Source organism: Fringilla coelebs (assembly GCF_963513975.1).
Source record: "Fringilla coelebs genome assembly, chromosome: 2".
NCBI classification, from domain to species: domain Eukaryota; kingdom Metazoa; phylum Chordata; class Aves; order Passeriformes; family Fringillidae; genus Fringilla; species Fringilla coelebs.
In genome coordinates this window covers 17394210-17418797 of record NC_140029.1, presented here as the reverse complement: position 1 = coordinate 17418797, position 24588 = coordinate 17394210, and the positions used below count along the sequence as shown (strand labels likewise).

Here is a 24588-nt window from a genome sequence, read left to right as displayed (position 1 = left end):
TTGGTTTTGTACAGCATCCTACAAAAAAGATGTACCCAAAATATTTAGCAGACTTTAACATCTCAATTTCAGAGTTAAGCAGCAGAAGAGGAAAACAATTAAATGCTACAGACAAGAAAGAAGACATAAGCTCTCAGATGGGACTTGAAACAAATGGGAGAATTAAGTTAACTTTATTTCCTGTTTTAAGTCTAAAATAAATCAGTGTCATAAAGCAGTATCAAAACATTTCAGTTTACCTCAATAGCATCATCCATTTCTGTGCTCTCATACAATCATTTCAGCTTGTGTCAGAACAAGGAAACTCTTTTTCTGGAGAGCTGTCATCACTTAGGTCACTGTAGCTGTCACTGTTGGAACCAATAAGAATTCAGAAAGATTTAAACCAAATATTTCATTTCAAGCCCTCCAACCCATGATGCATATGATCAACACTTTCCTCAAATGCACCCCATTTCCAGAAAACTTCTTTAGGCTCATGCTAAAACCATGGTATTTTAGAACACCTTCCTCTAAAGTAATGGGATTGAAGTCTGGAGTTTTAAGACCTGATGCAAAATAATGCTCTACCTGATAAACAGCACATTCAATTTCTTTTTGCTTGACTCCTGTACATTCATTCTGCATTTTGCTGGTGCTGCGTGTCTAAGATCATGGTTAACAAGATAGATAATGACAGGTATTCAGAGCTAAAATAAAAGGAATGTCTGCCTTATGGTTAAAAAAAAAAAAAAGAGTTAAGACAACTTTATTAGCTCACAATTCTACCCTTAAATTACAGTTCCTGCTCTTTTAGTAAGAACACAAATAATTTTCATTGCACCAAGCAATATCCTGACAGTTTTTCTAGAGGTTTTATCCCCTTTTGTTGTGTCCTGAGAGAAGCAGACTGGTTTTCAGAGACCAAATTGCCATGCAAGTGGTTTTTTTATAAGTGGTAAGAACAAGGAAACAGTGAAGAACAGGAATCACCACAGTGACTGAGAGAAAGAAGTGCCAAACCCACATTTTCAGTCAGTGTGATGTCTATTGGATCTCCAAGTTTATCTTAAATTTAAGTGCACTTCAGAAGTGCCTCCAGCCTCAACCCCTCCCTACTGTACTTCATTCTACAGTCTGTTTTCCAGATATTTTCATTTCCCCAGATGAGAAGCCAACAAAGGCAGCCCAGGGAACAGATAAGCACATTTGAGCAGCAATAATTGTGGTCAGTCCTGTCACCCTGCAGCGCCCAGGCCATGGCTAGCACAGCACAGTGGGGATCTCAGAGCTCATTTGTGTGGGAAAACCATGACAGCCTTGGGTGCCAGCTCTGTGCCAGGCACTGACTGCACAGCTGTCCTGTCACATCTCCCCTTTACCACACATCCCTTCATCCTCCAGACAACAGGACCCCACTCATTGTGTTCCCCATCTCTGGGCATGATCTGCTACTGAGACACCAAGCACATGGCCCGCCCAGACAGAGCCTTATCAGTGACTGCCTTATCAGCACCAGAGCCTTATCAGTGACTGCCTGCTGGGCACTGCTTCAAGGGAGCCATGCAGCCCCACAGCCTCTGATGAGACTGCACTGTGGAACAGTGAACAAACTGCACTCAGCTACTCTGCTCCTTGGTACTGAGCACTGCTTTGTAGCCTGAATTTCACCCTCTCTTCTCTTCTTTGAGAGAAAAGGAAAATCAAAGAAAGAATAGGTAAAAAAACCAGACACTTAAGCAGAGTGGGACAGGAGGAAGGGCACCAACAGTCACCTCATTTAATTTCTACCTCTGTTAGGAAAGTTTCCCACAGTTACAGCAAGTCACTGTACCAAATTTGTGTAAAACACCATAGATATTCGGGCTGTCCTAACATTAAGATTTTGTCCACAGCATTCTGCCCTTGTCTGTGTGACACACATACTGCTGATGTGGCTCTTATAAAGGGTGTGTCACATCAGGCTAGTGTGAAATGCTCAATTGGATCATTTCATCAGCTGGTGATCAATTACACAGTTCAAGTGAGGAAAGTGTTGTTAACAGTACGATCAAGCATGCCAGATGCACACAGACAAACACAACATCACCAATGCTGTACTTACTTTTTTCTGAAAGTACCCATGGAAACATGGAACAAAAATGCAGTATTATTAAAACAGTTTTGCATTTTCACATCACAGCAAAATAGCAAATACTGTCCACAGAACACAGAGTAAAACTGATTGTAGAGAACTGCACAATCTTATGACAGCCATGATTAAAGTCCAAACTCTCCAGAGAACTTTTTTTTTAATTAGTCTGCTGCCCAGTGGCAATCCCAGCCCAAAAACATGCCAGAGCTCTGTAAACAACACAGTATGGGAGCCAGATGCTTAAGCAGAAGTGCTCACCAACCAATGGGGTGAGTGGACAACTTCATCTCTTGGGGGCAGTCAGGTGCTGATCCCTGATCCCCACCCAGAACGCTCCTCACAGGTCCTCCGCCACTCAGTGACACAGGTTTTAGAGGGATTTGCCCACAGAATTGGATGCTTCTGTGATTTCACTGACTTACCACCCAAACCTCTCAAGCCTGTTTTAAGTTTGCCAAAGCTGAGGCTCACCTGGCCACTAGTGCAGAGGCTAAAACACTTAACTCAGCTGATGACTATTTTCTTCCTGTTCCCACAGTGCCCAATTTCACTACAAGATTTGACATCAAATCCCAGAGAAGGGCTGACATCATCATGTTCTTGACTTCTGCAGTAGCACCTCACAGTCTCCCCTACTTCAGGGCTGCTCTGTGGGGTGTATGGGGTTTTATGTCTCACAAGCAGGCCACAGGGCACGAAAGACAGGGGAAATACCCAGGTAAGGATCAGCCCTTGGACTTCAGAGTCAGGTAGCTGTCAGCCTCTCAGTTTCAGCTGCTTGAATGGCTTGTCTAAGCATGCCCAGAACCTGTGGCATCATCTTAAGAATAACACCTTGGGTCCCAAGGAAATCTGAACTTCAAGAGTTAGGCTGCCAGTGGACTTGAAGGCAAACAGGGACTCGTGAAATTTGGCATATCTACACCTGTGTGTTACAGCTTCAAACCAGCACTGTGTGTCAGGTTTCTGAGATTTACTCTGATGTCAAACATATTAGTATCATGTGTTATCTGAAAGAAAACGGTAGGTGGCATTAACCAGAAACAAGCCATTTTTTCTCTTTAGATAAATGTGTATGTGTTCCAAATTACAATGAGTTGTGCACAGATATAAACACAAAAACCAAATGGATGCTTCGTGCTCACAGTTGGTAATATTAAGTAACCTCATTTAAATCTGCTGGCTGTGAAAGTGGAGGTGCTGAGAAACCAAATAAACCCAGCTTTCTTTAATGAAATTCTTTTTCACACTGAGCCAACCACTGAAAAAATATGCTTACATTTGCTTCAGCAAGTTTTCTCTTAATTTGTGTTCAAATTAATCAGTAATTATCTTGTGCAGGAGCCCGACACCCACTTCATCTTATTTGTAACAATTCTTACAACAGTGGACAACAACAAAAAGGAGCTACTGAGCAGACCTGAGGCCACCAGTTCGAAGACCTAACCCCAACAGGTTTTGTTTGTTTATTTGTTTTTGTTTGATTGTTTTTGTGGGACCTCAAGTATAAAGTGGCAGCCGAGGGAAAAAAACAACAAAACTCAATGCAGTGTCACTGGATCTAGTCAGTCATTTCAGATGAGGAATTTTGGTCACCTCACTCCTGAAAAATGGGTACTCTGTGAACTTTCTGGTTCTCACTTGGAAAATCCAGATTAATATTCTTTAGAAACAAAGCAGCAGTTTCAGGGAAGCTTTTCTTTCATTCATTTTTAATGTACAATTGACAAAAAACTCCTTTTCCAGAAACATAAGGAATTAAAATAATTACTACAGTAATGCTATACCCCGCAAGCTAAGCGCATTTCTTCCTCAGTGCAAATTAAAGATACATGAAGTACAGATAAATTTAGCACAGGCTGCAATTGTTTAAGTTGTTTAGCTTTTGAGGACTCAGCAAAAAGAAATCTGCAAATTATTGTAATTTATTTCCCCACAAAAAAGCTGAATTATTAAAATTATTGTGTCATTAAAACATTATTTTGAATAAATGAATATTTGATTGTGGAATGGTTATAATTGCAGTCACCCGTATTCTTGGTACATATTTTTATGATTATTACATGATCATAAAAATCACAGATATCATTTACAGTCATAAAAATTTTATCTACCATTTAAAACCACAATCATCATTTAAAACGATGAACATCATGATACGACCCTATGCCTCCATAAAACATCATTTCATTTGGGAATCCCTCAGCACAAACTCCCCAGTTCTGACCTGTGAGCCACCTGCCCACACATAACTGGACCTAGGATAATATCTTAATCTGGGACAGGCACCAGCAGCTCCCTACATTCACTGGAGAGAAACAGGCTCTGGCAGGATGGAATGCATAACTGACCCACAGAATAGTTATAATGAGCTATTTGGTTCCTTAAAGTGCATTTTTACTTAACAACTACAGAAAAAGACTTGAGGTCACCAGCTCAGAAGGGTTTTCACTGTAAACATCTAACATTTAAATGGCAAAGTTAACTGACATAACCAGCAATTTCTAAGTGCCAGTATGGTTAAGAAAGGATTTCCTTTAAAACTTCTCTGTAGTTTTCTGTAAGAACTCTGAGGGTAACAGGGTCTTTGCTGTCCCAACCATCCCCACCTGGGACCTGCACCACTGGAAGGTCACTGGAGCCAGAGCACTTGCCTTCTGTGGCAACTGTGGTACTGACTGAGGACGCCATCCCCACCAGGACAGCTCCCACCCCTGGCTCCTGGAGTGCCATCTTTCACAGAGCAGGCCCTCTCTTGCTGCTCTCCTGACAATCTTCAAATCACATTTCCATCCAATCACGTCTGTATTCAGCCAATGGCAGAAGCATGATGCTGTGCCAAATGTGTTCTGGGCTGGGGACAATGTACAGGGGACATCAGGCACCAGAACAGGCTGGTTTCTACTCTGTTCATAGGTGCTTTCATCCACAGCTGGTGTGAGAGATTGCTGGACCATGCTAATGCAGTAAGCACCACATGGACAAATTTTCTGAGGTTTTTGGTGTTTCATTTAATGCACTATTCCTTCTGTTCTCTGGCCACTTTTGTTCTTTATCATAGGTCATCTTTCATTAATATTTTTCCTAGAACTCAAGAGTACTCTGTGACTAGATGGCATTGGATGGGTACTTCACATTAGCATACTCACTAATGCTTTGGGAAGGTTTTTTTTTGGCAGTAGTCAGTGTTGCCTACACCTACTCACCTAGGAAAACTTCTCATTTGCTACATTTCATCCCTTGTACTGGATATTTGTGTTTAAATTATTTATCTTTAGCTTCTCATCTTCTTGCTCCAAAGATGCCATTATATTCAGCAGCGATTACTAAATTCCCTACGTATTTTTTCATTGCTTCTTTGTTCTGAATAGTACTTTCAGCTCTTATTCAAATGACATTATTTGCAAATATAATTAATGCACTTGGGCTTACTCTTGCAGGCCATTAATAAAGGTGTTGGTTGTAGACAAAGAAGAAATAAAGCCTGCTGATGCTAAACTGGATAAGGAGAAAAAAACAAACCAAAACAAAACAAGCAACGTGGCTTTATTGTACACCAGTGATTTTGCAACCCATATTATACTGTTCCCAAAGACAAGTCAGTTTTTATTAATTTTTTCAAATGAAACTACATAAGTTTTAGTAAAAGCCAACAACATTACATGTGAAGTTCCCCTCTTCATCCACTAGTTTCCTATTAAAACCCTTTGTTTTCTCTTTTAAAGCAGCATATTTGTGGGTATTGTACACTTTTGAGTCTCATGTAGTTTTGGTTTTCTCCGTCCTCGAAAATGAAAATGTAAACTGGCAGCCTCCCACCACATTCCTCACTTCTATATGAAATGGTGACTTCAGTATTTCCATGGAAAGGTTTGGAAAAGGTCATGATCTAAAGCCATTCACAAGGAAATGAAGTGCAGAGCTTTGATGGTTGGGCACTCATGCCATAAAGCACAAGAGGCTGAAACCACAAAGGCAACTTGGGAGCCCAAGTAGTACTTCAGGTAAATAAGTAACAATTATTCACTGAGCTACTCTGATCCTTTGGTCAGTTCTTGACTGTCTCTTGGTGTATACACTGACTTTTCTAGGAACTAAATTTTCCCCAGCAGATGCATTCCAGTCTCAAACTAGGCATGCTCATGCCTACGTGGGCCTATGTCTGTACCAGACTAGGCCTTAAAAAAATTAAGAGACATTTTATTCACTTTCATTTATTTAGGGCACTCTTCCAGAAGTTGTAATGCATCCTTGAAGTTATTATTAGCTTTGCTTACAAGCTAGGGCTTCTGTCCAGGTGTCAAATATTCTAAAATTGCACCCTAATTATGGGGCTATTAAATGTTCTGGAGCAATAGTTTCCTGTTAAGACTCTCATGCTGAAATAACTATTTCCTTTTGTCTCAGGACTTCATCATTCACTCTCTCTTTAGTTTTTATGGTAGCCTTGCTTTGGTAATCTGCTCAGCTTGCTGGTCTCCACAAATTCTCTGCCAGCTTAGTTGTGCTCTAGTCCACAGCACAACTAAAACTCAGGTGGGTGGTGCTGGATGAGGTGTGCAGAAAATCCTCTCCCTCAGATTTCTTTCAGCCTTGCTAGGACATGCCTTAGCTTTACAACTCAATGACATCACCAGCATTCTGGGGTTTAAAGGTTTACATTGGAAATATTTCCACTTAACAGGTGGGTATGTTAATATGAGTGTGTGTGCTGTAACTAACACTGCAATTCCCTCCTGAACATTCTTCCATAAAAAAATCTTCCTCTTTTAGCCTCAAAACGCCTTCCTATTCCAGGGATCTTTCTCAAGACACAGGGGTATTGCCTGATTGCTGTGTAACTAGATAAATAGCAAAAATCTGCAATTTTATAAATTAAGTTTTGGAGTATGGATTTTTGTCTTTGCTGTATGTTTAAGATTTGGTAGGAGTTTATTCCATGAACATGAAGAAAAAGAGTTGGGTATACATTTTGAATGATTAATTCAAATAAGTCTAAGTGGGGCAAATGCAGTAATGGCTGAAACTTTAGATCAGGGTTAGATAGCATAGTTGTTGTAACACTAAGGGATGTAAATCAGCAGGATGCATGCAAATCACTTATTTTAAAAAAGTAATTTTTCTTTAACTCAGAGAAACAAATAGGGTTACTTATGGGACAAGCAGTGTAAGAAAGGATATTGGGACCTGTGAAGTGAGATGAAGTGTGACTCAGAGTGCCCACCAAGAGGTTGAAGATCACTGTGATGGAAGACTCTGCCTTCCCAGGCACTACAAAAATTTGATCTGTGTATTGCACCAGCACACCTTTTAAAAGGTAGCTAACGTTATGACTGCTTCTAACAATAACAGGCTAAGGTACAGGAGTGTTTCAATCAAGCTGTGGTTTGCAGATCAGAAATTCGTTCTCTTTGTATGTACATCACTGCACAACCAGGCAGAGTGAATAAAAACTGCTACCCATAAAGTATCAGGGAGCATAAAGAGCAGGGACCCAAAACAGATTGGTCTGGTCTGGTTTGGCTGTTTTCCCATTACTACTCAAACTTGAATAAAATTTCTATTTCTCTCTTAACAAACAGATCTTATTTTAATAGAACACAAGACTCAGGAATTAATAAGTCTGGTGTCTTGTTTAGAGGGAAGGCCAACATCCCAGAGTTAGATCTGTTCAATGTTATTATTCAGTCATTTTATGATTTTTTTTTTATTTTTTGTTACTGTGCCCAAGGCTTCGCTCTGATTTCTTTATTATTGCTATTATAATGAAATTTCAACTGTTATTAATATCATTGAAATAAACAAGAATTAGTTAACCCTGGCTAAAAAAAACATTGGTACATTCAATAAACCAAAGCCTGTGTGTCCAAGAGACCAAGGACAGAGTTTTGGCTGGACTATCCAGTTCTGACCTAGATCCAAATTCTTCTGTAAGTCTAAAGGTATCCCAAATGTTTTATTTCAGGCCTGTCTCTGAAAGACAGTATTTATTATTTAGCTACTGCAAAATAAAATCAGTTCTTTCTTTGTTGTTGTTACTATCATTCAAGTACAACTAGGTACGAATTTCATTTCATTGCTTGATCCTCTAGCAAATCTCTTTCCCTATGAAGCTACTGTCAATGAAGTCAACACAGAAGGCTGCTATCTTCATTTGAATGTATTAATGTTTTTTTTACTTTTTTCTGACTGTAATGTGGGGTTCTGGCTTTAGCCCTAATAGCCTCTGAAGAGGAAGAAGTGAGGAACTGTGCTTCCTGCTTACAGGTTATTTTGCACACAGGTATATGACAGGCACACAGTCACAAGTAAATCAATACATGAAGAACTCCTTTTCCTCTTCTGGGCTTCTGAATTGAAGGATGGGATAGTCCCTCTAAAAATGTGACTGTCAAACTGCAGGCAAGCAACAAAGAAAGATTACCTTGGAGACAATTTACATCCACGCTGCAGGTATGCATTCAGTGTCCCAGTTGCTGCTAGCAACAGTCCAAGGTACGGAGGTGAAGGTTTCATAGGTCTTGAGGAAAATTCTGGGTGGAACTGAACTCCCACAAAATATGGGTGATCTACAAGATAGACGTCAAAGAAAATTACACAATGTAGGAAGAAGATAGTAGAAAAACTTTTAAGAAAAAACCTTATTGAAGATTTCAGACTAGTGTCCAGAAGCCAGAGCAGCACATGTCAATTTAAGGGTGAGGCAACAGAAAACTTCTTTCCACAAAAAGCAACTGACAACAGAGGCAGAAGATTAGTAGGGCAAACCAAAGAAAAATCATCCTCTGACACATAAAAACTGAATAATAAACCTGTACCAACATGTAAGAGTGGGGGTAGAGGTGCACAATTGGAGAAGTCACAAAGTTTACATATATAATGTTATTTTCATGGTATTTTGGTTTCTGGTAGCTATTTATGCATGTCTATTCAGAACAATATGCTCAGGGACAAACTCAAAGTTAAATCAGGTTGCTGACAGCTTTGTCTAGTCAAGTTTTGAAGGTCTCTGCTGCAAGGATGAAGATTTCACAGACTCTGTGGATAATACACTCCAGTAATGTCATATACTTTGTCTGTACGGGATGTATACATATTCCATAAATGAAACACAAATTGGGAAAAATGAAAGACATATTGGGACCTGACCAAGAATATTTCAGGGTGCTTAGGGAGCAGGGCAATGTCACTGTGAAACTGGCATATAGATAAAAATCTATAAAAGGCCAGAGGTCTCTGATGACTAGAAAAAGGCAGTCACCATGCCCTTCTTCAAGACAAAAAGAAGGGTCAAAGGAACCAAAGAAAATTCCTGACCTTCAGGACATGAAGGTCTGGAAGGCACAACAGACCTGAGAAGAATCTGTCTTTGGATGCAGGGAGAGCACTGGCTTTTCTTAATTCTGACTTTAGCAAAGCTTTTCATATGATTTTCTACCCTTTAAGTTGGAAGCTGTGGACTATGGGTAGACCACAACGTGTGTTAAAAAAATGGCCAGACCCTGGATTCAAAAAACAGTCATGAGAGGTTTGAAGTCCAAGCAACAGCACACTTGGAGGTACTCAAAACTTGACTGATACAACTCTAGAGAACCTGACCTATATTTGAAGGTAGCCCTGTGCTGAAGCAGAAGATTTGACTATATGACCTCCCAAATCACTCAATGATTCTACATAGCCAAATCCCCTGGAGCTAGATTTAGGACCTTTTGGAAAAGGAGCACATTTGTCCCACATAATCAAATGCATACACAGTCTTTGCAAAGTGTAAAACTTTTCCTAACCTACTCTGAATTTTCATCCATTGTAATACACAAGTGGAGTTAGCAGTATCCCCCAAAATGACCTTGGCTGTTAAGACAGCTAAATATTGTGTCTACATGTCGTTCAACAACCTATAGTTCATAGTTTATAGTTCATACAGTTTTAACAGATGCAACAAGTATTACAAACAAGACACTCACTCTCCAGTTCAATAATTTCCATCCTGTTCCCTTCTGTATCATGGCCAACAAATTTCAAACCTTTCTCTTCAAAGCAGTGAGTCAATTCTGGGTTCACCTGAAACGTCGAAAGCAATAACAATGGTAGTTCTGTTTATTTGTGGATTTAACAAACAGTAGCAGTTAATTGTAATGGTTTATACATGCATACAAGAATGAAGAGAATTGGGTAAGGGCTGGGAACTTTTGCTTTCTTGTTTCAACAACTCTAGCATAAATTTGTAAAAGTGGACATGTTTATTTCATAAAGAGATGAATCAGTAATTTTAAAAGTTACTATGCAACGTTCAAAAATTAAAGCCATGGTCCCTTCTGCTTGCTGCTCTTCTGAATCCAAGCAGCCTGAATTCCCCCTTTTTAAATGACCCACTAGATGAGATGCCCACTGACTTCCCCTTTGAACACTGCATTTCAGTGGTTATGACAAAAGCTGTGATGCAACTCTTCCTTCAAACTCAGGAGCTCTGCAGTGAGCTGTCTCATTTCCTTGATGATGTTTTAACCACGCAGTTAATATCCAAACTTGAGCAGGTTTGCCACCATCATATTCTCCTCCCTTTTAAGGAAGGTTAATATTGTCTGAATCAGTTACAACATGCACAAATCTGATCATTCAAGACCCTTTAGAGACACTGATGGAGTCAGATCCCTTCTGAAGTATCTCAGAGATAACTCCAGGAGTCCACCTCGTGTGTGTCTCCTTGAATGTCAGTATTCTGGAAGTATTCAGGCACCTTATCCCAGATGTTTGCATACAGAGGAGTGGACCCATACAAAGGACAGTGCGTACCTCATATCGATGCCTGTGTCGCTCCTCTACAAACATTTCATCACCATAAAGCTTCCCTGAATATACAACAAAAGAGAAATTAAAAGCCCATGAGTTGCTTTAATAGTTACTACAATTATTCCTTGTAATTCAAACCTCAAAGAAGTCCCAATCAACACTTGTTAAACACAACAAGACATTATTCATCTCACTGCATTTTTCGGTTCTGCCTGAGTGATGACTAGTTTCTTTTAATTCACTGTTACCTGAGTTTATTCAGGACTCATATTCAACATTCCTTGACTAGAAATAGCTTAGGCAAGCTAGAATCTAAACACACTTTAACTAATTTAAATTGTAAAGCTTAAAAAAAAAAAAAAAAGAAAAGTCTGAGTGAACCAGCAATGTAAAATCCCTTCAGGGTTTTAGAACAGTTGCACACAAAAGATGCAAGGAAGGAAGCCTTTTAGTAGCATCTGTTCCATTTTAATAGATTATGCATGGCACCTGGCAGAGTACCTCCAAAGAACAGAGAATATTGCTTTTCTCTGTTTTCCTGATCTCATTACCCAAATGACTCTGGCAGTCTTCTGTGTGTCATCTCAAACACTCCACCTTTTACAGCAACAAGGAACAAGTCTGAGATATGCAGTAAACCAGATTTTAATGATATCTCTCACTTATAATCATGGCTCAAATTTTGCTCTCAATTTACACTAAGGTCATGAGAATTGCTGTCTTGCTAGGGGGTTGGTACATAAACTAAACTGCAAAGAATGTCTTCAAAAATTGTAGAATAATAGTACTGCCATTTTACAAAGGATGGTGCATATCTTAATTTTAAAGGACACCTTTTCAAAACTATTATTTCCATCCAAGTTGTAAAGCATAAGAAAAAGAAATCAGATCTCCTGATTAAACTACCATAGCTTTTTCTTATTCTTTCCAAAGATCTAAACAGATCTAAGCAACTCTTAATATTGGTCAGGAGTTACAACACATGTTAATTTTTATTAACTTCTCCAAGAATGTTTAGGTCACACAACAACATGTACATTATGATATGCATATCTACATCAGACATAGGCAAAGTATCATCCAGGCTAGTCAGATCACTAGTATGGGCATCTCTAGAATTGCAGAGTTTTCATTAAATGTGCACATGGTATTACACTCTGGTCTCCTGCTGAAGTAGATGTAATTTATACTCAGAAGGATAGATTCCTTAAGTTTAACATAGCTAAATAGAGAACACCTCAGATCAACATCAGGGGCAGGGCAATATAAGAAAAACATACCTATTTAATTAATGGACAAGAAACTACTTTTTACACTTTTGCAGCATCATCTATATTACTACCGTATAATGGGCTGATTTATAGGAGACAAGTATTACTTCAATTTTAAAATACATATAGATCTAATAAAATAATTTTTTCTATATTCTGGATTCTTTTATTTTGTTATCTGAAGCATCCTGTTACAGCAAATAATTTCCTTTTCTGCAAAAGATACTTTGCTTTCCCAAAACAACACTGCTTCCAGGATCAGGCTAGAAAACAGGAAGAAAGCACTCTGACCTTCCCAAGAACACAACGAATTAAACTGCCATGAAAAGAATTTCAGTTTTCTCAACATTTTACTCATTGTTTTTAAAAAAAGCACTGGACCCTCAGTGACAGTTTCACTGGGAGTTACAGATGCCTCTCATTTCTTTTTTTCACTCCAATTCTCAGTAAATGTAAATTACAGGATCAAAGTGAATGAGCTCAGGAAAGCTTCCACCTAACTGTTTACTTAAGATTATAGCATTTTTGATTTTCCATGTTACAAAGCTCCTATCCAAAAGGCAAAGTCAAAAGAGCAGAAAAATAACTTACTTAAAACAGAATTTTCAGTTTTAAAAACAGTCCTCCTCTTCCCCAGCCTCATTGTTCCTCCCATATCTCCAGGACTGTGTTCTGGCATGTCAATAACCTGTAGAGAAAAGTTGCTCAGATCCTGTTTTATTCAACAAATAAAAAAAACCTAAAACAAACAAGCCTAGCCTAGCAAGTGACATAGAGTTTTAAGTGGTATCTTAACATATTTTACCTCCAATCATTCCCAATCATTATTTCTGTTTTGTTTCTCTAATGTTTTGTTCTTCAATAATGCATTGTAACAGATTGACAATGTTAACTAGGTTCATGACAAATGTTTTCATTTAATGTTATGAATAACAAAAGCAACTTCTAATTTCTTATTTAAATTTTTCGGGGTGGAAAAATCACCTTTCTTTTAAAAATTACACCAAAATGTTACCAATAGGATAACTCTGCCCAAAGCTATTCTTTGTGCTAAGATAGTACACAGATTTTTAAAAATTCAAATTCATAGACCAAAAAAGTCCACCAAGCGATAAAGACATCATCTCTGGAAAAACAAACTCCCTGAACCTCACAGGGGCTGAAAGATTAGACATATTAAATATGGGTAAGTAATATTGGTTAGAATTTCCGTACACTAGGCCATTTCTTATATTGCTTTTTCTTATGGTAACAGGCAGAAACAGCTGTGGTATCAAGTGAGAAGACAACCAACCTCTTTCTTGGGAAGTAGGAAGAGGGGAAGGGCATGCAGCAGCAGAGTGAAAAGAGGACACTTGTAGTGAGAGGATAATGTTGTAAAAGCAGAGTATGGGAACAGGTAACTCCAGTATGTGTGTGCTATTTCAGATTATAGATATAACTAACTTATCACAGAAAATGGAAAACCATTCCCCCCATTTCACCTCTACTAAAGGGTTTCTCAGATTCCTGAAGAGTATTAACAGTATTAACAAAGTACTGGGTTGCCTTGTTTGAAGAATATGCTATTTAACATAAAATTTAAAGACAAGGATATACAAATACTGACTGAAGCAGATGAGTCAAATGGCTTCTACATGGGTCAAGTAAAACCCGGGATAGTGGATGTGGGGCACAAGAGAAACCACAACTTAATGGAAGGAGTGAACTTAGTTTTGCTCAGTTTGAAAAATCCTGCAGGGTCTCACAATGTAGTTTAGAGGAAATCTGTCTAAGAGAGGTAAAACAGTTTGAAATTGTAGAAACATGAGCTGAAGCCTCAACTTACGTACTTATATTCACATAAACACAGTCAGTGAGAAATGTATTGACAAAGAAAAGTTCTAAAAATACAAATATTCACACATATGGGTAATCTCAAATGGATTTTTATTAACCTTAATTTGCCCTCTGAGAGTAATGAAAACAATATCTGATGATACACTTCATAAAGTGAAGTTATTCAATTTAGGAGGGATGGTGGAAAGTGCTTAACCTTTGGCCTTGTGCCAATGCATTTCAGCTGTGTAATTATCTCTGTACAACCTTATACATTCAAAATGTTATTTATAAGCAATATATTCATTATAAAATGTCATGAGCAGGAGTTGTGATCAAACCAATGGGATATTACAGATTCTTCAATTACCTCTCAAATCACAAAAGTGAGGACTGTGCAAGATGTTGAGCTAAGCCCCCCTTCACAAATACAAAAAATAAAAGAAAACCTATTCACTGAACCCTTACTAGTTTAAAACTAGGAAATTTACTGAATTTATTTTATTTCCTTTCATTTATTTTCACTTTTCTTCCTGAAGTAGTGCCCACAAAAAAAGAAGACGGTATCAGAAGTAGAGCATCTGCTCTGCTGAAGGCACATGTGTGTGCGTGCATGTGTGTGTGTGTCTGTGTGTGTCTCTGTGTGTCTGTGTTTCCAGCTCTCCATCTCTCCCAATACTGTTATATTAGTAAGAAATGGACAAGGTTTGATATATCAACTTTTGTCATCAGGTGACAAAAGGAGCTATTTATGAATTAATGCCTTGGAACTGCTTTGGCTCTGTGGCCTGGATGAACTCCAGCAGCTACAACAGCACAGCCCTCAATATTACTCGTTTATATATTACTTGAGTTTCTCTGCAACAACATCTGTGCAAGAAACTTTTGAAACCAAAGTGGCACTGCTGCCCTACAGTCCAAAGAAAGTAAAGAGAATCAGAAAAGCAGCGTCATATTAATGAAATATTTTGCTGTATTATAGAGAATTTATTTGAGCAGAAAAAGCAGAGGTTTCAAACAGTGGTCATTCTGAACAACTGTGCAACTGAATAGACTCTTCAACAAGCTTATGCTTCCTGGCACAGAATAAATCAGCTCTTCCTATGCATTAGTTCTTTGAAGGGCAGAGAACAGCACAGAACAGGTACCACAAGCAACAAAAAAGTATGGGAGGATGCAAGAATATATAAGGCATCAATTAGGTCTTTCTTACCCAAATCTCTGAAAACTGCCAAAACTACAGGGATTTTATAGAGATTTTATATGTATTACACCAGACAGCCAACATGAAATTAAGAACGAATCACTGTAAGACAGCACAAAGCACATTCTTGATATAAAGCAGTCTGATCACTATTTATTCATGTTACTAATGAATAGTGACTTCAACTATCCATGAACAGAAATCTTCTTTCAGATATCTACTGCCTGGATTGTTTCATTGTTGATAGAAAGCATATAAAAGCTAACAAGAAAACCTTTCAAACCCTGACACTCAACACAGAGCAGCCAAGGCTCTGAAAGCCCCACACCTATCATTTTAGCAATCATGCCAGGACCATTACATTTTATCTTTGTTTTGCCTCATGTTCTGCAATGCCATTTTGAGAAATTCATCTACTCTGGTTACCTTGGCAGGGGAAGGGGAGGGAGTGGGGGTGTCTGCTTGGGTTTTGTTTGCAGGCTTGGTTTTTGAGGAGTTGAGGAGGGAGATGAGCATTACTTGATTTGAACAACTGATAACTAAGCAGCTTTGAAAGCACATTTTTACAAGTTTGGGGTCTAGGTTTTTTGTCTTTTTATTCAGACCTTGACTGGTGAGCAAAAGATTTAACAATGCTGAAATAAATTACTACACATATAAATGCTGATCAAAGCATCAGGAGATGCCACAGCCCTGGAGATTACCTGAACACTGAGAAGAGGATCTGAACACAGCACACAAGAGATTGTGTAGAGGGAAAGCTGACAGGAGCAGGGAATACAGTGACAGGTATTGATGAATACTAATCCCTGTTGAACACAGCTATGAAAAAAAATCCAGCAGCACAAACTGACAAGGACTCAACCCAAACTTAAGGAACTCATCCTTTTATTGACTCTTCCATCATTCTCTGTAGGATTAGTCAGTACTTGCTAGATTTGATCAAATCAATTAATCACAAGTTCATCGGTAAAAAAACCCAGACACCTACAAATGTGATGTTTATACTAACATCTATTCTGTTTTAGAAACAAACTTAGTACAAATATTTTAAAGAAAAATTGACAACTACAACACTACCGGGGCACTGAGACCTTCCAGCTTGGCAAGGAAACCAGAATGACAGACTTTCCCTGTTCAGAGGATTACATTTTCAGTTACTGAAAGAATGTGCAAATATTACATCTGCCTGAATCCCTTGCTCCCTTTTCCTCCAGAGATATCCCAGTTCCAAGCAAACTGTATTGCTGCCCACCCATCTGAAGCACTCAGTGCCCTAGGACTGAATTAACAGCCAACAAAGGCACTTGCAGATTTCAGACTACTCAGTGCCCCATTACTCTAACTGAAGTAATGATGTTTTTAAAAGAATGTCCACCATCATGTGTGAGATCAAAGCAGAAATTATCAACAGCCAAGTCATGCAATTACATACTGATACAAGCAACTAGCTTGAAAAATCCTGTCCTCTATTCTCTTCAATAAACTACAGCACAGTATCCAAACATTCCAACAAATACCAATTTAAATTTCTTAAAACTCTGAAAATCCCATAGAATACGACTGTCAACTATTTTCCAGTTTGGGTGATCCTCTTCTCCACAGATCTGTTGCTTCCGATTTTACAATTAAGTAACTGCCATGGAGCATTTATTTACTGAAGTCTAAAAGCTCTCTAAGGATTCTGTCTAAGCAGAAATTCTGCTCCAGAATGTTTTGTAACATTTTCTCCAGAAGAATTCATGAAGGGTGTGGCTTCTTTTCAAACAGTGCTTACTCACCCGTAAGCAGAGTGCAACGAACTGAGGAAGTTAATAGAGATGTTGATATGCAAAGCCCATAAAGATATTGCTTAACAGCATTTTGAGAACTCATTCAAGTTATTCCAAACACATGTCCTAGAGTTGGCTTAGACTTAATCAAGCAGAAAGTTTCAGACTGTCAGCATTAGTGAAAGGCACAGGGTCAGATAGCACTGGCTACAGAAAGACACTGGAGTGTCAGTCACACCATACCACGAAAGGCAGGATTTACCACAGACCTGAAAAACTAAAAAGGATGTGCAAGGGTGTTCTCAGACTTCAGACTGGTCCATCTCACATCATAATTAATGACTAAATACTAATTTAATTTCAGAAAGATCAGCAAATCTGTAGCTAGGTGAAATCCTTAATCCTATCATATATATCCTGAAAAAATCAGAACTCTGTAACTGCCATGGAAGAGGACTTCTCCAGCTGCAATTCCAAGTAGATGAAATTCTGCTCCTACCAAATGTCCTTAAATCTACATCAGGTATACCAGAAAGAGGAAGGCACAAAGCAAGTCTGTGTCTTTGAGCATCCTAAAGAGAGGGAAGAACCTAGAGAGTGAGATAGAGCCTGGTGCTCTCTCCATCACACACCCCACCCACAATGGTGAGACAGGAATAATCAAACACAGCCTGGGATTGTCTGAACAGCACTGTGCTTGGGTGGTCTGGCTCAAAGAATTAGAATATCCTGCAGGCAACTGCCACAGAAGACTGGGCCACAGAGAAACCCCATTACCTAAACTACACAAAATAGCCACAGAAACATGAGATTGTCCCTGGTGGACACAGAGCACAACAAATGTTTTACCCTCAAAATCGTCCATTATTCTATACTTGCTCCTCCCTGAATGACCATGCCTGAGCAAGCATCCATTCCAGTTATTTCTCATTCATTAAGAGACCTGTGCTAGTTTGAACTACTTCATTATCAGTTATATCAGCAAGCAAGACAGGAGGAAAATTGTTTACTTCAAGGAAAGTGAGAAGGAAAACTGTTTATTTCAAGTGGTCACTACTCCAGACCATCACTGAGGAGAATTACTGATACCAGCTTTCAGGCAGTGCTCAGTGCCATGACCTATACTACCCCAGTACTTGAAGAAACTCTGTTCATCTGCCATAAAAACTATTATCCTCACAGTGAACATGAGGAGAACTAACAACTGTTTTTCATCCCATTTCCCTAAAGTAATCAGACCACCATCAGACTTGTAAGAAAGACTGCCTGGATTCCAGCCACTGATCCTTCTCACAGAATGGTGTCACCACCCATTTGATGTTCTGTCCACCTTCCAAATCTACTCAGTGATGATTTGGTACTCAATAACCAGAGACACAGAAACAGAGGCATCTCTTTTAGAAAGGAAGTGAATGGGCAGCAAGTAGAAAATTACAGATTGACCCATTTTAATTATTTTTCTAGTTGGAAAGTGTTTTTGTTGTAGTGTAATACTTCCCAGCTAAATGTAGAGCTGAGAAGAAATCCCTGGAAGATCAGCTGAAAGACACCTGTGGACCATTTATTTTATTCACTGGATATAGAAAAGCATCCTATCAAAAGGATATATATTTGAATAGAAAAAAAAAGACAAGGTCCCTTGGTTGAAAAGTTGAAAAAGAGAAAGTGAGAGAAAATTTTCAAGTGAGAGCTCTACTCAGAGAAGAAAGAAGTGCAAGTACTATCTAGAGCATGAAATCCATGTCAGTTTTAAGAACACAAACCTGAACATCTGTATTTTTGTGGCTTTGCTTCTGTTTCAAGATAAATTTCTTTATTCTCTTTCTGAGTCGACTGATCATTCATTTTTACATTATCTGACAACACATATTTGACCGAAGCTTCAACAGCTTCCAGCAGACAAGATGATTTCACTAACTAGGTTTAGTTGCATCTGATTAATGTATCATTAAATTGAGGTTTTAAACTGAAGAACAAAAATATACAATCACACTAGTTGATACTGACAGAAGAAAATAACTTACTTCAAATTTGGAGTAAATGAATGAAACAGAAAGAAAGGATTCTAGCTCCATAAGGATTTCTCTGCTACAGATACGTAGGAAACAGCCCAGTACCACTCCTTCTAATTAGGATATTATGCTTCATATTATGCCCAAAGATCAGTGGCTGACCATCACTTTAACGGCTGATGGATCAGCTTTTGAAATAGACACCAGAATTTAAAATCTGACATTTCTACATCAAAAAGAATTTTCTACTAGTTGGGCTAAATTGGTATCTCTGATAGATGAACATTCTACGAAAATCAGCTGAATAGAAGGAAGAACAATGCACTTACTCAGAATAAAGAATGCTAATTTTTAACTCTTCAAAGAACAAAACCTCTACAGTACAATTCAAGATCTCAAAGAAAAGCAAAGTAGTGAGAAAATATCTCAAAATGTGTTAAAGACATCACTGAGCAAGCATGTTAAACTGCTACAAGGTATTATGCAAGCTGTCTTCAGAAAAAAATCCCACTAAAGACAACTGCAGACAGTTGTGAAAGTAAATCTTGATCTATTATCCAGTGCCAAAATCTTATGCCAATCTGACTCCTTCAACAAACAGCTCAGCTGAATCCACTCTGGAAAACCACACAAAGCAGCCAGCTCATGCCCACCACTGTAATCTTTAATTGAAGAAATTTGTTCTCATGCACCAGTCTATTTTCTTTTCAACTGTTCTTTTACATCTAAGCTGTAACTTTGTAGAAATGAAAATAGATGTAGATAATTAAGCTCTCATACTAATTAACAGTATAGCCATGCTTTTTCCTATGTTCCACTCCATTCTCTTCTTCATTTACATTTTTGCATCATCTCACAGAGGACCACAAGCAGGAAGAACACTGTGCAAGCTAAAGTAACTGGTGTTGGAAGGCATGCAGGATCACTTTTACTGTTTAAAAGGATTCATATCTACCGTGTAGAGATCTTGAAATATTTTACATGCATTTTTGTAATGCCGTCCTTCTCTCTTCCTCTTTGAAAGCTTCTGGTTTGATTTAACTCCTGTTTAAAAGTCATGCCAGTTCCCTCACCTCTACTACCTACACCCCATAACAAAGCATACAAAATGAAAGGCCCTCTAGAACTAAAGCTGACCACTTCATTACCTAGTGGCACTTCCACTTAATTTACTAATTTGAGAAATTCTAGTAACGTTAATTTTATGGATTAAGAGCAGAACAGACGTATTTTAACAGGGAATATCTAGGCAGAAAGCCTCTGGCTCAATCATACTAATTTTAACTACTACTCTTGTCTTCCATTGTATGCCCAGAATAATAAATGTATTTTGACATATCTGGTCTTTCATGTCTATAACTTTTCCTAAATTATAGAGAACATGAATGCTGGGTATCTTTTTAGACATACAGTATTAACATTTATTCTTCTGGAAAGCTCTCCAGCAACAAGCAATGAGATTTTCTTTTCCCCATGAATTCAACAGCAGATTACTTCCTTGAGTCCTTGTTCTCCCTCCCACAAATACATCATAATGTTTCTATTCTCATTCCAGAAAAACTAAAGCAAGAGCTGGATATCATATAGTGCTCATCAAGGTACTGAATTGTAATCCTAGGATTTTCTAAAGCCTATAGTTTCCTATTGTAAACTATATTAGAAAAAAAAGATAGCATAGGGAGATAATTACAACACAACTTTAAACAGATTATCTTGCAAGTACTTTGGTATTTCCATTACTGTCTATCCAACAACAGCAAACATCTTTTCAGCTTCAGAAAACCAAAAGGAATGCTGTATATTAATATCACAGCAGAGATTAATTACCTTGATTACCTCTGCCAGGCATTTCAGGGATGCTTTGAGACACATGCTCAACATTACATTTAATAGCTTCCTGCTTCCATTTCAGAAAAGCTTCAGTTGGCCAAAGACCATCTTGTCTGGAAGACTCTTTGTTCTGATAAAACACTTATGACCTACAATACTTCTTTTTTTTCAAATAGAAACCATGATGTCTTCCTTCTGAGCAGGATCCCTTCCATCTCATTTTGTCTGTCCTACTTCCTCCAAAAACCTAATAAACATCACTGTTCAGATCATAATTTAATTCTGCACTTCTTGTGATCTTCTCCCCCAGCTCATTAACTCTATCCTCTTCAACATGAAATGACAAGAATTCTTTAGAATTTGCTTTCCTTAACTGTGTTTATAAGGTATAATCAGGGGGTCAGGTTCAGATACCATTCAAAGGGACAAGTGGCTTGACCAGTTGCACCCACACCACGTACATCAATCAAACACTAATCACTTCCTCTCCCATTCATGTAACGAGGCCCAGAGTTAACATGACAGTACAGACATGCCTGTGCAGTTCTGGATTGCTAACAGATCATAAAACCAGAATTGCAAATCTTCATATTCATTTTTAGGGATGGACATGGTACATGCTTTTAGAATACAAACCAAAAGGAAGAGCTACCTGTGAGGAAGTAAGAACAGAGAAGCAGAGAGGATGTGCGTATGCATATGGAGAACCACTAGCAAAAAGGTCAGAGAGGAAAAGAAATGGATCTTCGCATCACTTCTTATTGAGCAACAAGATGGTGAAAGCCAATAGGAAAAAAATATTGTTTCTAAGAAAGTAACATTTATAGAATTGACTTTATACTAGAGCAGATCAAGCAGGCATTCAATTAGCATGACATCAGCCAAACACACCCAGCAGAATGTTTCCTCTGTGAAAAGTGGGGGTGGCTAGGTACAGATTAATTCAATAGATAATGCAGTGATCTACTCAAATGCTACAAATGTTTACTGAGCAACCAAAAGACATTACCACACAGCCAAAGTTCCAGGCTGCATCACCACAGTGGCACACAATAGGCACCTAGCACAGCCAACCTCACAAAGCTTCCCAGTGGTACCCATACAAAATTCATTTTTATACTTCACCTGCACCTCTGATAGTCTCCAACAGCAGAATGAAGAGACAGAGAGCATGAGAAAGAACTTTTAGTTTAAAAGCACAGATCTACAGCACATCACTGTCAAATCCATTGCAAATGTACTTCTGTTTTTCAGTGCCTAACCCCCCCAGTATGGAACACTGTATTATCACATACAATGAAGGATGGGAAGCAAACAAATACAGAATTAAGGAAACAGAAAACCTCATTAATAAAAAGGTCTTCCTTTTTGAAAATTAAATACTTCACAACATAATGAACAGTCCACTCACATCTAATAAAATACACCCTCCAATACATCCATTCAACTCATTAGAATTCCTTATTTTTCATTGCCCATGCACTTCTAGGCACATGTTCAGCTCCAGTTCTCACACCTGGGTGTCTAAAAGGATATTAGGAAAGGGGTGGAAGTCCTCAGCTGCTGCACAGACCTTTCTCTGGAGGTATTAAACCACTTTGCAAAGGTAAGTGTGCTTCATTACCTCCATTTGGTATGGGAAAAATAAGGCAGATTAAACAATTTTTTCAACCTAGCAGAACCAGGATTTCTGTGATATGTAATCTTGTTCCTACACTTTAGAAACAAGGCAGCTAAGGATACAGAAACCACAAATTCCCAGGTGACCTTCTAATAAAGCCAATGCCTTAATGTCACTTGGTCCCTTGTCTGAGTGGGACAAATGTCTACAGAAATGAGTTATGCAGGAATCTGTGAACAGGTAAACTATTTCATGTTCCCTAATTTTTAGAATTTTTGTTAATGCACAATTTCTGCAAGCTTGCTTTAAGGCCAGCGGGTGCAGGAGATGTTTTAGAGGTGTTATATTAAGCAATATAATCACAGCGTTAAGGGATCTGGACAATTCCACTTTACATGATTGACTTGCCAAACAGAACAATGGTGAGGAGCTAGTTCACTAGTTACAGTGTTTCCCCGGTGTGTGAAAATCATCTCACATAACTTCAGCTGCATAACTTCTAGATAAATAATTTAAGGGAATCACATGAGTGCTTCCCTCTGTAGGGACCACAACACAGACAAGGGTCAGTACATTCAAGCTGGAGAACCTCACCAAAACATGTGGCAGCTTGAAATGCTCATCTAAGGCATGAGGTAAGCAGTGCTGTTCTGCCCTAACCTGTACTACACACCTGCACAGAAAGAGTTTTGTGAATGTCCCTTCAACATCCATTCTTTGACAACACTTTACAGCATCCCAGAGCATCCTCAGCTCATTCTGAAGTGACACACAATATATTGCAGCATTACCAATGCAGACTCAGGCATACAGTTCTCCATTAAATAAAATGTTCTCTGCTTATTAAATCAAACCCTGACAGACACTCACCTACATCCACTTCATCCAGAAAAATGTTTTGTGCACAGCATAAATTTCCCTATTTGATTTACAATTAGTTACACATAATTCCTTTTTTAAGTACTGGAAAGGGCAAAGCTTTTTGATAATCCAACATACATTTCTACTTAGAAAAACGCTTTTTTATGAAGAAAATTTTAAGAAAGGAAAAAGGTGAGAGTTCATTAACAGCAAGAAGGCATTCTTCACAGAAACTAAATGTCCAAATGAAGAAGCACAAATACCTTTAAGTTAATATATATAAATACCAAATCATTAACCCCACCCCCCAAATATTTAAGATGAAAATTGTAAAAGGCATCAATAACTGAGAGTCAATTATTTTTATTCATTTTTATTTAAGGAGAAAAATGGCATTGTGAAGTTAATCAAATATCAGGACTAAAAGACAAAATAAAACTCATACACAGAACAATGACTATGGCAGAAAAAACACGAGCATTCTGCTTGTGTGCAGTGTCAAGGAGTTGAAAGAGATTGTCAAGCTGAAATCCATCTTCAGGGGAAACTCAAATTGAAGTGTTAAAAGTGGTTACAAAACAGAGTAGACAGTAAAAAAAAAATCACTCAAAACAGGTGGTACTCATTCCATTTTGAAGAGACTGAAGTGTGAAACAGCTGATCCACTACCTGTGGTGAATAACTGCCCATCAGCCTTGCCACCCACACAAGTGGCAAATGCCTCAGTGGAGATTCAGAGACCCAGGGTCTGAACCACCTGATGGCCATGCCAGGCAATGTAGCTAATGCTTTAACAAAAATGTACAAGTACAGGGCACCTGGGCAGCTATAACAGGTTGGGACACTGCCAACAAAGATTTTGTAAAGGGAGAGACAGGACAAGACTGGCCAAGGGGGCCTTTGGCCTGGATGGAGCAGTGGTCTGACCCAGTGTGCTCTTGTTAAAATAAAGGTGATATCATAATATGCACTGTAGAGCACCACACACATTGCCTTCCTGTGAAATAATTATAGGTGTGCTTAGTCACAAATGTATTTCATCAGCTCAATCTGGGTTCTAAGAGGAAAGCAGAGTCCTCTCCTTTTAATTCCTTATCTAAAATAAAGATCCTCTCAGTGCTATTTGTCCTCCACGTTTTGCTGAGTTTGTAAGTATGTCGTGGAATGAAGAAAATAAGTTCACGGAAAAAATTATTTTTAGAAACTTTTTCAGTTGTTTGCTTAAGTACTGGTTCTCTCATTTCTCCAAGAAGACAAATTTTATTAAAGGTCTCATTACTTAGGAATCAGCTCAAA

At 38.4% G+C, this 24588-nt stretch overlaps 1 protein-coding gene across 2 annotated transcripts in view; it reads right to left on the bottom strand.

The window, feature by feature from the left end:
- CTPS2 (CTP synthase 2) overlaps window positions 1–24588 on the bottom strand; it is a 59329-nt gene that overhangs the window by 2977 nt on the left and 31764 nt on the right. For both annotated transcript variants that reach the window (XM_084223553.1, XM_084223552.1), the window contains 5 exons: window positions 12766–12862; window positions 10907–10962; window positions 10078–10174; window positions 8538–8682; window positions 240–350 (listed from right to left, as the gene is read on the bottom strand). In XM_084223553.1, the coding sequence (XP_084079679.1) occupies window positions 281–350; window positions 8538–8682; window positions 10078–10174; window positions 10907–10962; window positions 12766–12862 (465 nt within the window). In that variant the 3' untranslated portion in view covers window positions 240–280. The remainder of the gene's footprint in view (window positions 1–239; window positions 351–8537; window positions 8683–10077; window positions 10175–10906; window positions 10963–12765; window positions 12863–24588) is intronic.